Source organism: Lytechinus variegatus, chromosome 16 (genome assembly GCF_018143015.1).
Source record: "Lytechinus variegatus isolate NC3 chromosome 16, Lvar_3.0, whole genome shotgun sequence".
Taxonomy (NCBI): domain Eukaryota; kingdom Metazoa; phylum Echinodermata; class Echinoidea; order Temnopleuroida; family Toxopneustidae; genus Lytechinus; species Lytechinus variegatus.
Window position 1 is genome coordinate 17,265,544 of NC_054755.1, and position 17,276 is coordinate 17,282,819.

The 17,276-nt window shown below is 38.3% G+C and overlaps 1 protein-coding gene across 3 annotated transcripts in view; it reads right to left on the minus strand.

The window, feature by feature from the left end:
* LOC121429485 (choline-phosphate cytidylyltransferase A-like) overlaps window positions 1-17,276 on the minus strand; it is a 42,065-nt gene that overhangs the window by 12,624 nt on the left and 12,165 nt on the right. For 2 of the 3 annotated variants that reach the window (XM_041626528.1, XM_041626529.1), the window contains exon 2: window positions 16,471-16,669. In XM_041626528.1, the coding sequence (XP_041482462.1) occupies window positions 16,471-16,581 (111 nt within the window). In that variant the 5' untranslated portion in view covers window positions 16,582-16,669. Of the gene's footprint in view, window positions 1-1,454; window positions 2,425-16,470; window positions 16,670-17,276 lie in introns of those variants that run through there. The other variant, XM_041626527.1, reaches the window with a different exon arrangement.

Here is a 17,276-nt window from a genome sequence, read left to right on the forward strand (position 1 = left end):
CAATCGCGATGTGTTTATGTTTTGACCAAGGCGGAAATGGAACGCGAATTGCATTATGGACTGAAGGTCATGAATAAATTAACCCGAGTCCAAACCCAAGTGCGTCTGCACCTACGAATTAGTGGGATAATTTGTAAATAGCGCGCTATTTTGCAAATAAACCCGAGTTGACTTGGGATTGCAATCTCGAGATTACATGTAATCCTACGAACTAGCGCGATAATTGCATCTGCATTGCAAACAATCTCGAGATTTTTCAGATCAGGATAATTTGCCAGATCAGCGCGCTAATTTGAAAACTCGGGATGGTGCAGACGGCCCTCATGATTCAACACAGAATTTCTTCAAGGTGCCTTAATATCAATTACAAGGAATAATTTTCCTGGTTCAAACTTCATATCTCGCATCAAAATTTGCTCCACAAAATTTACTTTGTGTAGACAGTGTACATATGTAGGACTAGACAATATAGTTGAAAGCTTTTCTCTATTAAACAACCAGAAATGCTATTCAAATTCATATTCCCTGCTGTTCAGTACATGTAAAAAAATGCACGAACCCTTTTTTTTCAATATCAAAGAATGCAAATATTTTTACTGTACTGTATAGTACATGGAGAGCTGCAAAGTGCAAACTCTCACTCAAGCTCCATGCTGAGAGTGAGACTCACTTATTTTGATCCTTTCTCATTGCTCGAAAATTTTGCTTAATTTGCATGCTTTTCTATTAATGTCACTCAATGTCTGCAGCCCTGAGTACATATATGACACACTATGTTCATCCATTTTTTATAGATCGAATGTCTGTACACAATGTTCCTATATCTGCTGGTGGTCACAACATCAATATTTTTCAAGTAAAGTCATGTCTAAAGAACAGTAAATCAGGGCTGTACTTACATGTACATGTATGTTAGAAGTAAAATGTACATCGACATGTACTCAATCCTGCTGAACACAGCTACATGTAAACATGTACAGTGAATACAAAGAAATTATGCTTCAAACATTGTATTAATAAGACTCTTCATTTTTAAGTCATGCAAACAAGTTTCCACTAAGAATACTTATCAAACAGATTCCTGATGAATATATTATCATTTATTCAAACAAGGAAATAACCTTTCATTGCATTTATATGATCACAGTACTCATACATGTACAGGACTACATCTACATATGCAAGAATGTATTGATCTCTCTTCAAAGTGCTTTTTGCAATCTATATGTGAAGTGAGCAACTAAACTCATTCCCTAATTTAATGTGACGTTTTGTTGTTTCTTGTTCCAGAAAAATAATTGATTAGCAACATCTATACTTATACAAATTTGTGAACGTACCTACATGTATAGGGAGCAATTATGTATGTATACTGTACACAGATATCTCAATTAAACAACCTTGTGTTCAGAATATTATTCTTCAAAAATGAAATTTGATTTCAACAAACTCACACTTCCAAAATCTGGAATGGGAGGAACTTCTATTAAACCTCCTTTTCCACAAAACTGAAGGCTGTGCTCAGAGCAGGTTGACCACGCTGAATCATCGTCTGACGAAACGTCTGAAGAGATTGAGTCTGAACGCTCCTTCCGTGCACCTTCAATGTCAATTCCACCATCTGCCATTCTGTAACACTGGTTCAAATGCAGTATGTTCACACTCGCAGATCTTCACACAAGTTAAAAGCAGAGCACTGCATTAAATGTCGCTTCCAACCAGGGATTGAAACCACAAGATTCTGCTGATTTCCTCACTACCTTGCTACATGTATAACCATGGAGCTATTATAACAGTAAAGCTCAGAGTAAAATCTACAAGGACTTTGGTGATTATTTTTAGCTCATACATGTAAATCACACAACTAGAGCAAGAACTATCACCTGACTGGTGATCATTTTATTGTCTGGAAATACAGGCAGAGACTATTACATGTAAATTCAGGGAGACTTCAATTATGTGCATTCCACAGACAGTTGTTTTGCACTGGGCCTGGTGAAGCATGAAAGATTATCTGAGGGTTTTATTTCTTTTTTCATCATTTATAACATCATGACCTAGATTTCCCCATTTCAAATTAAGGAACCTGAAACATGTGCTTTTCATAAATATCTCAAGTGTGTGTAATAAAAATAAATTGTACACTAGGTTTGTCATTTTGCGGTTAAATTAAAAATAACTTCCAAAATTCTCAAAGGGGGCATTTTCTAAATGGACATTATATTGCATGGAGTTGATGCATACATGTAGGCCCTATAAATTTCATACAATTCATAATTGATTTTTTAGGGTAAAATATACACTATGCACGTACCGTACATTTTAACAAACATCAATGCAATTCAAATCAATGCATGCAAATCCTAAATACACCTCACTGAATTACCCCAAAATTATCATCTGTAGCTTGTAGTACTCAGACAAATATCCTCCAGTCAAATATTTTAATGCGGTTCAAAACTCTCATCCTCTCTGTACAATAGGCCTCGTTATCCATTTGAGGGTAAGAAAATAAATACTGTCATTATAAACCTCTCTGAGGCGGCCAGTCAGTCATCTCAACATTCATACATACATTCAAACAACCTGATGGACCAGTCACAAATTACTCAAAATTTATTAAAGTGCACCTTGCATTTAGACAAATCTCATCTGGTTAATAATGAAAAGCTATTCAAAACTCTTGTCCTCCCTGTAGAGGGAAATTCTGAAAGGCCCAGAATAATAACAAGAGTGCACAACTCACAAATTACACAAAATCATAAACTGTAGCTTGCGTGCATCTCCTCAAGTCATTAAAAGGCTATTCAAAACTCAGGTCCTCACTGATTATGATATCCAATTGAGGGTGGTATAAAAAACCTTGAGCAGTTTTAAAGGGGGCAAGTCAGTCACACCTGTAATAGTAGTAGTGCTCGAATGAAAAAAAAGGATCCTGTAGTAATAGCACACACCCCTTTGCTCAACCACGAAAGAGTTACAAGGTATAAAGAGATGTTGGTCTCTAATGGATGCAGCCTCGCATCGCAACCAGTGGCTGCTCTCAGTGTGATAAATGACGCTACAAGGAGTGAGACAAATCATTTACATCTAGCCTTGTCTCAAGACTATGGGATTATCCAGTAGGGAGAGGAAAACTCATATTCATGAGTAGTCTGTCTGCAAAGACCCTTGATAGAAATCTAGTACCACAAATCACACTTTGAGCTTGAAGCTGCATACATGTACATGTAGAGTACATAATCCCCTTTCCTCAGTTTGGTAGTCTGAAAAATTCAGACAACTTTATGGCTCGCTTTAACAAAAAGGAATTGAGATTCCCTGACATTTGCTTGATGAAAAATCTGGAAGTTGTTTGTAATATAAACAAAAAACCCAACCTTCAAAACTGAATAGACCCTAGTAAAAGCAGTCATCTCTTTTATTATGAACCAACCCAAACTCTAACCCTATGTCCTCAGTTTGAGATACATACTAGACAGAAGCAAATGTTGAGTAGCTGTCTTGTCATCAGGGCCCTGTCTTACAAAGAGTTATGATTGATCCGATCAATCTCAAGTATACAGAAATCCATCAATGTCATAATTTTTTTCTTGAGTAAATTTGCATAATATCCTTTAAAATCAAAGAGGTGCATACTGAATTTTAAAGAAACATATGTCATTTCTACAAAATATTTTAAACAAACATGCATTTTAGATGTTGCTAGCCTTCCATAGTTACGATTGATCAGATTAATCGCAACTCTTTGCAAGATGGGCCCCAGGAATGATGCCTAATAATTTCAAAGTGCATGATGACATACACGTAACACAGCATTGACTATCGTACATCATGAGGGTATATGTGTGTCTACAGCAGCACTGTAAGATTAATCCCAAGCTGTGACCTCATCATTGTGGTATTGATGAGTGAGGCAAATTACCTAGTCTATCATCCAGACCTCTTAAAGGGGTGGTCCATGTTACGATATCAGTATGGATATCTAAGCACTCCATACACCTCCCGCAACATGGATACCATGCCTGTTGATTGACCTGCCTAGCTGGCCTGTATAATAAACCTGTATATAAGTTCACTACCAAAGTCTCCACCAGAGTCCTTTGTATTGGATCATGGTGGCAGCTGAAACCAGTGATCGCCTTTGAAATGACAGGGATCAAGTAACCAGATACTGTATTGTTGGGAAGTAAACTGCATGTCTTTTTACCGAAATTCGCATGCTTCATAACCTACTAACCCAACGGGCGCCCGCGAGTCGCCGCCCGCTCGCCCCGGCTATCGCATCGCTACTGTACCGTACCGTACTGTGCATACCCAATGCACTGTCACAGCAAATCACACAGTGTTGTGAGAAGGAGCGAGATGCTAACGGTAACTGTAAACAATCAAATATAGCCTGAATAAGTTATAACTGTGTTCAATCACTGGCACAGAGGTCTGCATCATAAGATCAACATACACTAAAAGTTGATAAAACCTAAATTACTTAATTTTCTGGACTAGAGTGTGAACAATGAATTAATATTTTCCTAATATTAATTGTAAATCTGGAGTGTGAGAAGTGAGTGGGAGTGACCAGCATTTTCACTGCATGAAACACCTAATGACATTCACACAGGGCTGTGAGTGCGTTACAGGTATCATCACCAGTCGACCTGTGACTGTAAGGAGCGTTCACACGTGGATATAAACAGACATTAATATCTACACTCATTCATTTAAATACCTAATACGTACAGCGAACATACACAATGAGTAGTGGAAAATATCCAGAAATGAACTGGGAGGCAACAGACCTACCAGAAGAGTTCCAGCTTTTCAGACAAAGAATGGAGCTGATTCTAGCAGACCAAGACATAACTGATCAGAGAAAAGTGGCTATAAAAATAAAGATTTCGATAGGCAATGAAGGCTTGCGTCGAATCAATGCATCGGGGCTATCAGAGACCGATAAAGAAAAACCGCAAGAGCTATGGAGACTATTAGAGGCACAGTTAAAGGTCAATATCAATTTTCGCATACACCGCTTAGAGCTAATGCGGTACAGGCAGAAACCAGATGAAACGATCGATGAATTCGTTACCAGGTGTAGGGACAAAGCCAAAAATTGCGATTTCGAGGAAGCTGAGTTAAATGAGCGAATCATGGAGCTAGTGATTGCGTCAACTCCAAGTCTCGAATTCCAAAAGTCATTGCTAGATCAACCGAAAGGTTACAAGGTCGAACAAATTTTGGTAGAAGGTCGTAAATACGAGGCAGTTGCTGCGAGCCGACAATGTCTTGAGACACTAGACCCTAAACAGAATATCGATTCATTCAAGCATAACCAGGGACGAAAAGCATGTGGTAACTGCGGACGTTTCCACAAACCTCGTCAGTGCCCTGCGTATGACGATGAGTGCCGTGCCTGTGGCACCAAGGGCCATTGGGCCAAATTCTGTCGTAAATCGAAAAATGATCGTAGTCGTAAACAGAATCATAGATCAGATGACCGAAGATCAGACACGGTATCTGATGATCGGAAACCAAGACAAAACAAATCACGATCAAAGTCGAAAAGTCGAAAGAGTAAACCAATAAGCGAAATGGACATAACACATGATACTACCACAGATCATGATCATTGCATTGTCGCCCAATGGCGACAATGCATTGTTCTTGTTCCATATTCCTATTCCGTAATTGCATTGACGCCCAATGGCGACAATGCATTGTTCTTGTTCCATATTCCTATTCCGTAATCTTCTTCTTCTTCTTCTTCTTCTTCTTCTTCTTCTTCTTCCACCAAAATCCCATTTGTTTAACACATGGTTTTGTTAGCTCTACCCTGACTCCGTCCTTCATCCAAATTCAACCAAATTTGGTAGACATGTTGTCCAGCATCCCTAGTTGTGCCTCTCGTCTTCCATTTTCCAAAATCACTCATGCATGACCATCCAGGCGCCATTTTGTCAATTTCAAGTCCATTTGCATACCATTCTTCATTCTTTCATATCTCAGTTATCCTGCATGCTACAGACTTCTAACAAATTGCTATAGATAGTCCAAGAGTTTCTCTATCATCTGCGACGTATAACTTGACCTTCAAAATGCCATCTTCATGTCCTAAATTCAAATCCGAAATAGCCTTCCTTCAAAAACTTCATATTTATTAAAATGTAGAGTCAAAAAATCGTAAAATGGCCATAATTTTCTTGTTTTTATTCATTTCGAGCTCATATATTCAGGAGTTGATTACGGTACCATATCATACATACTACTCAGTTTTCACGCATCACTGATTTTTCGTCATTGAAATAGCGCCCTCTAAAGTTTCAAAAACACTTACCTTTGAATGCTCCTCATTGCGTCATGCATGGCCAAACCCGTACCCTTTCTTGGATTTAGGGTCTTCAAGATATGCCCTTTCATGCCATTTAAAAAAATATATACCTTACAACTGACGAAATATCTGAAAAATGCTCCCGAAAATCAGCAAAATACCCCAAAAGGCACTTTAATGCCAGCACAACTTCAACTTGCTCTTATTTCCTTATTATTGAAGCTTATTCTTTCTAACTTGGCTGATATGAGTATTGATATATACTTCAACAGTTCGTTAATGTTTTGTAACAGAAACTAACAAATTGCTGACGTCAGCTTAAAATTATTGTGCAAAACCTTCATTTTTAATGTCTTTCTTTATATGGCATTTACTTCCGGTCTATTGCCTGCGCACAAATAAAAGTGGTATCAATGTCACCGCATTGGAATACTCTTTCCAGTGATACCAAATACGACATAGGTTACAACAGAAAATTTCAAGATAAGTCAATCTGAACACATGGTATACTGCTCACTATGCACACATTATCAACAACAGAATTGTACACAGTGTCTATTGCATTGATAAACTCAGTTCATGCATGCACATCGTTCTGATATGTACTTAACACTGGGTTACATTAATGAATTGTCAGTGAATATGTATGCTTATTTCTATTACTCTCTCTACATCTTTATCTCTCTCTCTCTTTGTTCAGCGGCCACATGGTCTAAAAATGGACGAAATCTGCAGATTTTGCCTTCCTATGGAAGGCAAAATCTGCCAAAATCCAATTTGATTAACATGTAATTTTTGTTAGTCTTCTCCTGCCTCCGTTTCTCATCCAAATTCATTTTGATTTGATAGACATATTGTCCATAATTAGTGACCATAACCTTTAGAAATAGCGCCCTCTCGTGCAAAGTCTTGAAATAGTTAAATTGCCATAACTTCCTTGTTTGAATTTATTTTGGTCTCATGTTTTCAGGGTTTGCCAATTGTATCATTTCACATACTCCAACTGTGTTTTATGCATCAGTGACCATTCTTTAAAAAAATAGCGCCCTCTAATATTTTGAGAATGTATATCATCTAGAGTTTTCTCTCTATCTCCTTCTGTTTCTTGCCCTCTATTAAATCAGAGGCGTCAATGCATGCACATCGTTCTGAAACGATTGCAGTTCTAGTCTTCTTCTTCTTCTTCTTCCACCAAAATCCCATTTGTTTAATACATGATTTTGTTAGCTCTACCCTGACTCCGTCCCTCATCCAAATTCATCCAAATTTGGTAGACATGTTGTCCAGCATCCCTAGTTGTGCCTCTCGTCTTCCATTTTCCAAAATCACTCATGCATGACCATCCAGGCGCCATTTTGTCAATTTCAAGTCCATTTGCATACCATTCTTCATTCTTTCATATCTCAATTATCCTGCATGCTACAGACTTCTAACAAATTGCTATAGATAGTCCAAGACTTTCTCTATCATCTGCGACGTATAACCTGACCTTCAAAATGCCATCTTCATGTCCTAAATTCAAATCCGAAATAGCCTTCCTTCAAAAACGTCATATTTATTGAAATGTAAAGTCATAAATTCGTAAAATGGCCATAACTTTCTTGTTTTGATTCATTTTGAACTCATTATTTCAAGAATTGATAACGGTATCATAACATACAAGCTACTGAGTTTTCACGCATCATTGACCTTCCGTCATCGAAATAGCGCCCTCTAAAGTTTCAAAAACGCTTACCTTTGAATGCTCCTCATTGCGTCATGCGTGGCCAAACCCGTACCCTTTTTTGAATTTAGGGTCTTCAAGATATGATCTTTCATGCCATTTAAAAAAATATATACCTTACAACTGATGAAATATCTGAAAAATGCTCCCGAAAATCAGCAAAATACCCCAAAATGCACTTTAATGCCAGCACAACTTCAACTTGCTCTTATTTCCTTATTATTGAAGCTTATTCTTTCTAACTTGGCTGATATGAGTATTGATATATACTTCAACCGTACGTCAACCTTTTGTAACAAAAACTGACAAAAATCTGACGTCAGCTTCAAATTAGTGTGCAAAACCTTCATTTTTAATGTCTTTCTTTATATGGCATTTACTTCCGGTCTATTGCCTGCTCACAAATAAAAGTGGTATCAATGTCACCGCATTGGAATATTCTTTCCAGTGATACCAAATACGACATAGGTCACAACAGAAAATTTCAAGATAAGTCAATCTGAACACATGGTATACTGCTCACTATGTACACATTATCAACAACAGAATTGTACACAGTGTCTATTGCATCGGTTTCGCACAAAAACGAACTGAACGTACTATGGCACGCCATTTGTCCAGTAAGGCGATAAACTCAGTTTATGCATGCACATCGTTCTGATATGTACTTAACACTGGGTTACGTTGATGAATTGTCAGCGAATTTGTATGCTTATTTCTATTACTCTCTCTGCGTCTTTCTCTCTCTCTCTCTTTCTTCAGCGGCCACATGGTCTAAAAATGGACGAAATTTGTTTGACTCGAGAATGTAATTTCCTATGAAAAGCAAAATCTGCCAAAATCCAATTTGATTAACATGTAATTTTTGTTAGTCCTCTCCTGCCTCCGTTTCTCATCCAAATTCATTCTGATTTGGTAGACATACTGTTCATAATTAGGGACCATAACCTTTAGAAATAGCGCCTTCTATTGCAAAGTCTTGAAATAGTTAAATTGCCATAACTTCCTTGTTTGAATTTATTTTGGTCTCATGTTTTCAGGGTTTGCTAATTGTATCATTTCACATACTCCAACTGTGTTTTACGCATCAGTGATCATTCCTTTAAGAAATAGCGCCCTCTAATATTTTGAGAATGTATATCATCTAGAGTTTTCTCTTGATCTCCTCCTGTTTCTTGCCCTCTGTTAAATCAGAGGCGTCAATGCATGCACATCGTTCTGAAACGATTGCAGTTCTAGTTATCAATCTTCAGACAGTCCATTCAACGTAGCACAATTCGACACCATACACACTAATGGACCACACACAGTTGTAAATCCAGAAGGTACTGTAGCATTTGCTAACATTGACATAATATGCCCACAGAGAGTAGGTCAACATAAGCTTTACCTAAAAGTGGACTCGGGGGCAAGTGCTAACACTATCACAGTACGTACCGCCAAAGCAATTTACGGTCCAAGGTGGGAATCAGTAGTGAAACAAACAACAATAAAACTTGTAGCTTACGGAGAGACACAAATTCCATGTAAGGGTACACTAGACATAAAGTGTAGATACAAGAGTACAAAATGGTCAACACATACATTCTATGTAGCAGATGTCAATGGTCCAGCGATCCTAGGGTTGTTAGGTTGCACTGACCTTGGAATTATCACAATTCACTCAATGGACAACAAAACACCTACAACCAATCCTAAACCTAAACAAACACCTATCACAAGTGTAAGGGATCTCAAACAAGCATATCCAAATCAGTTTGACGCTATTGGTAGTTTCCGAGGGAAGGCAATGCTTCATGTCAAGGATGATGCTAAACCTACCATAGACGCACCCCGCAAGTGCAGCGTACACTTGAAAGACAAAATCAAGGCAGAACTGGACAATATGGAGCAGCAAGGAGTCATCAGAAAAATTGAGTACCACACCGATTGGTGCAGCTCCATGACCACTGTTGTGAAGAAAGATGGATCCATCAGGATTTGTCTTGACCCCAGGAGGTTAAATGATGCCTTGAAGAGATGCCCGCACAAGGTACCAACCTTGGAAGAGGTCCAACCTGTCTTCGCAGGAGCTCAGTACTTCTCTAAGTTAGACGCGAAGGCTGGTTACTGGTCGGTTCACCTATCAGAGGAGTGCCAGGATCTCACCACATTTCGTACACCATTTGGAAGGTACTGCTTCCAAAGACTACCATTTGGGTTATGTACTAGTCAGGATATCTTCCAGCAGCATATGGATAGGATTGTCCAAAATGTGCCAGGCTGCATATGCATCGCAGATGACATAGCGATCGTAGGAAGAACGGAGGAGGAACACGATAGGAATCTCTACTTACTCATGGAGACGGCAAAGCAAGAAGGCTTAGTGTTCAACAGCTCCAAATGTACTATCAAGAAGGAAGCCATCAACTTCTTCGGTTCCAAGTACACTAGATCAGGTATCTACCCAGATCCGAGCAAGGTAGAAGCTATCACCTCGATGCCATCACCCAAGGACAAAGAAGATGTTCAGAGATGCCTAGGATTATTCACATACCTAGCAGCATACATTCCTAACTTCTCAGAGAAGTCAGCGCCACTTCGAGAACTTCTACACAAGGAAGTACCATTCATCTGGGACGATGATCATGAACATTCCTTGAACAGCCTGAAAAGTGCAGTATCGTCAGGTGCATGTCTACAATTCTATGACCCAAAGAAAGAGACAACTCTTGAGGTAGATGCATCGATGAAAGGGCTAGGAGCATGCCTGCTCCAGCAAGGCAAACCAGTTGCATTTGCATCCAAAAGTCTTTCCACTGCACAATCCAACTATTCCAACATAGAGAGGGAAACCTTAGCCCTAGTGTTTGGTATCAACCGCTTCCATACATATCTGTTCGGGAAGGAATTCACCGTCATAACAGATCACAGACCATTGGAAATGATATGGAAGAAACCTCTTAGAAGTGCACCACCACGTCTACAGAGATTGCTTATCAAAGTCCAAGGATACCGATGTCAAGTCAAGTATCGACCAGGAAAAGACATGATTCTTTCCGATACCTTGAGCCGACTTCCTAATCCCAAGGAAGCACGCGATGTTCCGCTAGATGTCAGAGTGGAATCCATCTGCTCTGAAGCCGAAGATTCGCACCAGATTGACTTGATATACTTCGGACAACACAAGAGAACAGAGCTTCAGAGAGAAACAGCTAATGATCCTGTTCTCAGATCACTATGGCAAATAGTCACTCAGGGATGGCCTGAGACCATCCAAGAATTGCCGACATCCCTTCGTCAATTTTGGTCTTACAGAGATGAAATTGGAGTATCACACGGAGTACTCTTCAAGGGAAGTCAAGTCATCATACCGAAGACACTAAGGAATGACATCCTTAGACAGCTTCATCTAGGACACATGGGAATCGAAAGCACGAGGCGACTTGCTCGTGAGACAGTGTTCTGGCCAAACATCAACAAGGACATTGATCAGCTGATAAAGCAGTGTGAAACATGCCAGAAACACCAAGCAAGACAGCAGAAAGAGCCACTGCATCCCCATGATGTACCACCAGCACCATGGACCAGACTGGGAAGTGACTTGTTCATGCTCAATAGACAAGAGTATCTACTCGTTACTGATTACTATTCCAAGTATCCGATCATTGCTAAGCTAACCGATACATCCAGTGCAGCTATAGCAAGACAGATGACGGGAATCTTCAGTCTGTTCGGTCCACCAGAAGAGATTGTGTCCGACAACGGTCCACAATTTGTCGGAAAACCATTCCAAGACATGTGCAAGAAGTGGAATATCAAGCACATCACTTCTTCACCGCACTATCCAAGATCCAACGGATTAGCTGAGAGAATGGTTCGTACAATCAAGAATCTGTTGACAAAGTGTTCTCAAACTAGCCAAGACAGTCAACTAGCCATGATGCACCTGAGAGCAACACCAGTTGACAATAACTTGAGATCACCAGCAGAGATGTTGTTTGGAAGACCCATCCGAACCACATTGCCAAGTCACTATCTTTCGAGAGATTCTGCTGCTACCGAGTTTCTCTTGAATAGGCAAGACAAAATGAAGGAAGTGCATGATCGACATGCAAGTTCTGATCTGCCACCACTGCATGTAGGACAGCCTGTGAGAGTTCTGCATCCAAGAGACAACACTTGGATACCAGCCAAAGTATCCAAAATCTGTGAAGAACCTCGATCCTATGAAGTTTCAACGCCGAATGGAGGAATCTTGAGGAGAAATAGATCTCACTTGAGGGAAATTCCATCCACCAACCCAACTCCGAAGCGTGTGAGGTTCGACGAAGAAGACCATTCCACAGAAACTCAACCGGAGGAAGACAACGTCCAACGAACACCAATGTCTAACTCTAATCAATCTCAACAGACACACTCACAAACCACGAGGTCTGGACGCACTATTCGCAAACCAGAGAGATTCATGTTTGAAGATTGAACATTATGAACACTCTAAACTCTCAAACAAAGAAGAGAAAGAGAAGAAAGAAGAACACTGAAGACATTAGTGTAGTTTTAAGTTTATTATATGCATGTATAAACATTGTACATTATTTTTGGTATGTCAAGATAGTGTTTACGAAATTATCAAAAAGACACTATAACCAAAACTTATTGTTTGGAAATATTGATTTCAGGATCAATCCGGTTATCCAAATTATTTTCAGTTTTGCACAAGATTGAAGTTATGTAAAATTGAAGATGCATACAGTTTATCACAAATTGATATTATTCTCACAAACCAAACAATTTCTATATTATCTGATAAATCATAACTAAGCCAAATTACCAAAATTTGCAGACTACCAAAAGTATTGTTTGAAAACAATATCATTGAAATTTGAAATTCTCAATCTTATCAGAAGAAGGGGGATGTTACGATATCAGTATGGATATCTAAGCACTCCATACACCTCCCGCAACATGGATACCATGCCTGTTGATTGACCTGCCTAGCTGGCCTGTATAATAAACCTGTATATAAGTTCACTACCAAAGTCTCCACCAGAGTCCTTTGTATTGGATCAGTCCAGGCTGAAAATATTTATAGCTTAAAGCTTGTGTATAGTTTTGGTAAATCCACCAAAATGCACCTATCACTATTCCAATTCATTGCTAGCTAATATGAATGGATATGCCCTATAACAGTTATGATGTGGAGGATATGAAATGAAAATGTGTTTTACAGGATAAATTTTGTGATTTTACATGGAAATTTAACTTGATCGGGTCACCCGATCAAATTAAAAATATCTGTGTGTTTTTGTCTTTCAATTAAATCCTATTCCAAATCATGGAATGGGCTGAAACTTTCCAGATATGTTCTTTGTCTGTAACTTTTGGATATCTAATCACTAAATTCATAAGATAAGTGCTTGAATGCCCGTTTTTTTAATTTAAAACAAACATCGCCGAGAAAAGGCGCTATATATCCAAGATTTGAATATTTAAAATTTTCTCAGAGAAGCACAGTTGGAAAAATATCTAACGGTCTCTATGCTTCAGTAAGACTGTCATATTAGATGATATTCGATTATCAATCACATTATTGACCCTTTACCAAAGCTACATGTATACACAGGCTTTAATACACAGAGTAGAACTCACCGAGCAAAACGCTGAAAAATTCATCAAAATCGGATAACAAATAAAAAAGTTATTGAAGTTTAAATTTTAGCAATATTTTGTGAAAACAGTCGTCATGAATATTCTTTAGGCGAGCTGATGATGTCATATCTCCACTTTCCGTTTTCTTATGTTATTACATAAAATCATATTTTTTTCATTGTGTGAATAAAATGTCTCCCTTATAATGAAATAAGTTGCAGCAATAAATATCTAATACACTAAATCATTTGTCAATCCAACTTTTCTAGACTTTCTTGGAGGAAAAAATTTGAATAAACCTACTTTCATATAATAAAATACAAAAGAACAAGTGGAGACGTGACATCATCAGCCCACCAAATGAATATTCATAACAACTGTTTTTACAAAATATACTAAACTTTAAAATTCAATAACTTTGCTATTTGTTGTCTGATTTTGACGAAATTTTCGGCATTTTGCTCAGTGAATTCTACTCTATTTATTAAGCTCTATATACTTCCAGCCTGGATCACCCCTTTAAGTTCTACATGTTAGGCAGAGATTACACGCATACGTGATATAGATTCTAGTCATGGTGCAACATTACCCATCAGAGCAATGGGAATCGATAAGACCAAATCAATACACTTCAGTCTTCTTTCTATATACCGTTTATATAATTTGAACATAATTTAACAATTTGCATCAATATGAATCCACATCCATAGGCTCGTGGGTGGATACAACAATAATTTTCATTTCCACATGCACACACATTCAAATTTCCATCAACAGAACAAGAGCATAATCTTATGCACTGGTCATTCACTTTGAAGATGCAATATTTGTATAAATTTTAGAATTCAGCAGACCTTGATACAAAAGATTATCAGATCATTAACAATTCTGGAAAGAATTAAGATAGGCCTACAGTTAAATTTCATTTTTATGCAATGAAAGTTTTTTCAAACTGACTTTTGCTGTTGAACATATAGTTTGCTACACCTGTAGTATGTTATTGACACTTTTTAAAAACTATAATTTAACAAATGAAGTGCAAAACATACATTGTAGCTTTACCATTTACAGAATAATAGACACAAAGAAAAGTTTTCAAAATTTTGACTTTCCATATTGTAGCTCAGCTTTACTGGATAATACACATTCAAACCCCAAAAGCTGAAAATTGAGACCGATTTATTACATACATGTACATGAAGTAAGCTTACATATCACTTTCCTAAATGTAATTTCCAGGAGAGTGTTTCACAAACAGTGTTTTTCAATGAAAATTTGCTCATGTCCAATCAAATGCAAAAGTTTCCATAGCTTATAATAATAGTCAGCAACAAGCATTCAAGGTATATTCATTTCTTTGCACTGGGTATCCATTTAATACCTCAATTGGGTAGAGTGCAGCTGCACAATGTGGGTAAATTTCTTGCTGAAGGAAAATAAACCATGTAGCTGGGAATTGAACCCACGCCTCTCAAATTGAGAGACAAGAGTCACAGCCACCAGACCACGATGCCCCCAAGAAGATAACACAGTACAATCCCAAGACATTAAAGAGATGGATCAACAGACCAAGATGATTCTATTGGTTGATCTACATATCTTACACATTTAAGAGTGGCGGAATCAAGGGGGGGGGGCACATCCAGCCCTTCCCCATAGAGAGCCATAGTAAATATCTTTAATGTAAATGTGCCATTCTTACACAAGTGTGCCCCCCTCCCCTTTTGAAAGTTGCTACATATATTTTTAATGGGAATATGCCCTTCATGCACAAGTGAGGATGCACAAGTGAGGACTTTTTTTTCATAGTTGAAATGACCTTCAGTTTTGGTTAACAAGTACACCTTTTTTTTTTTTTGGGGGGGAGGCTTGTCAAATTTTCCCCGGGAAAAGTTACCCCCCCCCCTTTGGAAAATCCTGGATCCATCCCTGCATTTGTTTGGTAATCAATGGTTGACATAAAAAAAAACCCAGGCATTTTCAATGATACAGTATGGTACGTCCTACAGAGCTAAAACAATTTTCAGATTACCGATGTGATATACACTTACATGTATAACAAGCTGTTTAATATCTTGCTGCGACAAGTTACAAGATAAATATCACCCTCTTCCTAAAGTTAAGGTTTAAGAAGATCAATATGATAGTAAGGTTGCTGTACTATCAATACTTCATTTTCAAACTTCTCACCTATGTTGATGCTACAAATTAAGGGTACTTGGGCTTTTCAAGAAAGTTGAGTTGCAATCTTTCAATTACAAATTTTCAAGTTTCTTATACAACACCCAATAAGAAACTACGGTATACAGTACCGCAGCGATGACATCAGTTGCCATGGGGTCATGGCGGCGTGGTTCTTAACAAATGAACCCGGAGCATGTTTCTCATAGGAGAAAATGACTGCTATCGGAATTTCTTCACTTGCAACGTCAGAATGATGGTAATTTTTGCAAATACAAATGTGTAGACGATCGTCCGCTGTTTAGAACCACCCAGTTCGTTGTCATGAATTTAACTTCACACCTCAGTACTCTATAACCACCAGGCAAATACTTTTTTTTGGCGGGAGGGGGAGGTTACACAGGGGGCTCAGGGTGATTTCACCCCCCCCCCCCCAAAGCTCAAAAGAGCCCTTGAAATGTTAAAGATTCACCAATGTTCGAGGCTACTTTTTCCTAGCCTACTTGCTGATTTTGCAAAATTGGAGAACCTTTGAGCATTTTGTGGGCGAAATCACTCCAAGCCCCCTGTGTGTACCCCCCCGAACAACAACCACACTACATGTACATACCGGGCTTAACTTGATCCTCTTTCCACTGCCTCCATTGTTTGTACTATCAACCTGATCCAAGTCATCTAGATCATCATCACCCGATGATCGTAACTTCCGCTTGGTGGCCATCTTGGATTCTCAATGATTTCGCCAGTCTTTAACTCTTTGTCCTTTGACGTATCCAATTGCTCAATGTTGTATGTAATTGCCTATCTTCCTGTGAATAAGAAAAAGGGTATACAGAGTTTAATGTATTAATTTTCTTTTAGCTCTCAACTCCAGGGGTGGTATTCTGATCACAGCCATAGTTTAGTTAAAACACAAGTTATCTTAATAGACCACACTTTTATGGAGCACCAGTTGCCAACTTAAACTACATGTAATATAAATTATTCACAGGTTCCCACAGAAATTTTAAAACAGAATTCCATGACTTTTCCATGAGTGACCATGACTTCCCGTAACATCCCGGGAGTTAGGTAGAAATTGGGATGTCACAAAACTGGAAAAAATGGAAATCATGAACACCAATTATAACAGCAGAGTGTGATAACAGAGTATGAGAGTTGCGAGACACAACAAGCTGCCATAGCCAAGATGCAATTCCATGATTTTTCACAATTTTTTTAAATTCTCTGACTTTCCATGACCTCAAAATTTTCCAAGATTTTCAAGAATTTTCAATGACTGTGGGAACCCTATATTCTTATTCTCTATTATTGTGCAAGTATGTCGTGTGATAATTTTATTTTTTAGATGCCATTTCTTAAAAAAAATTTCAAGGTATTTTTTCTTTTCAAATATTAAGCTTTTATATGTTTTGA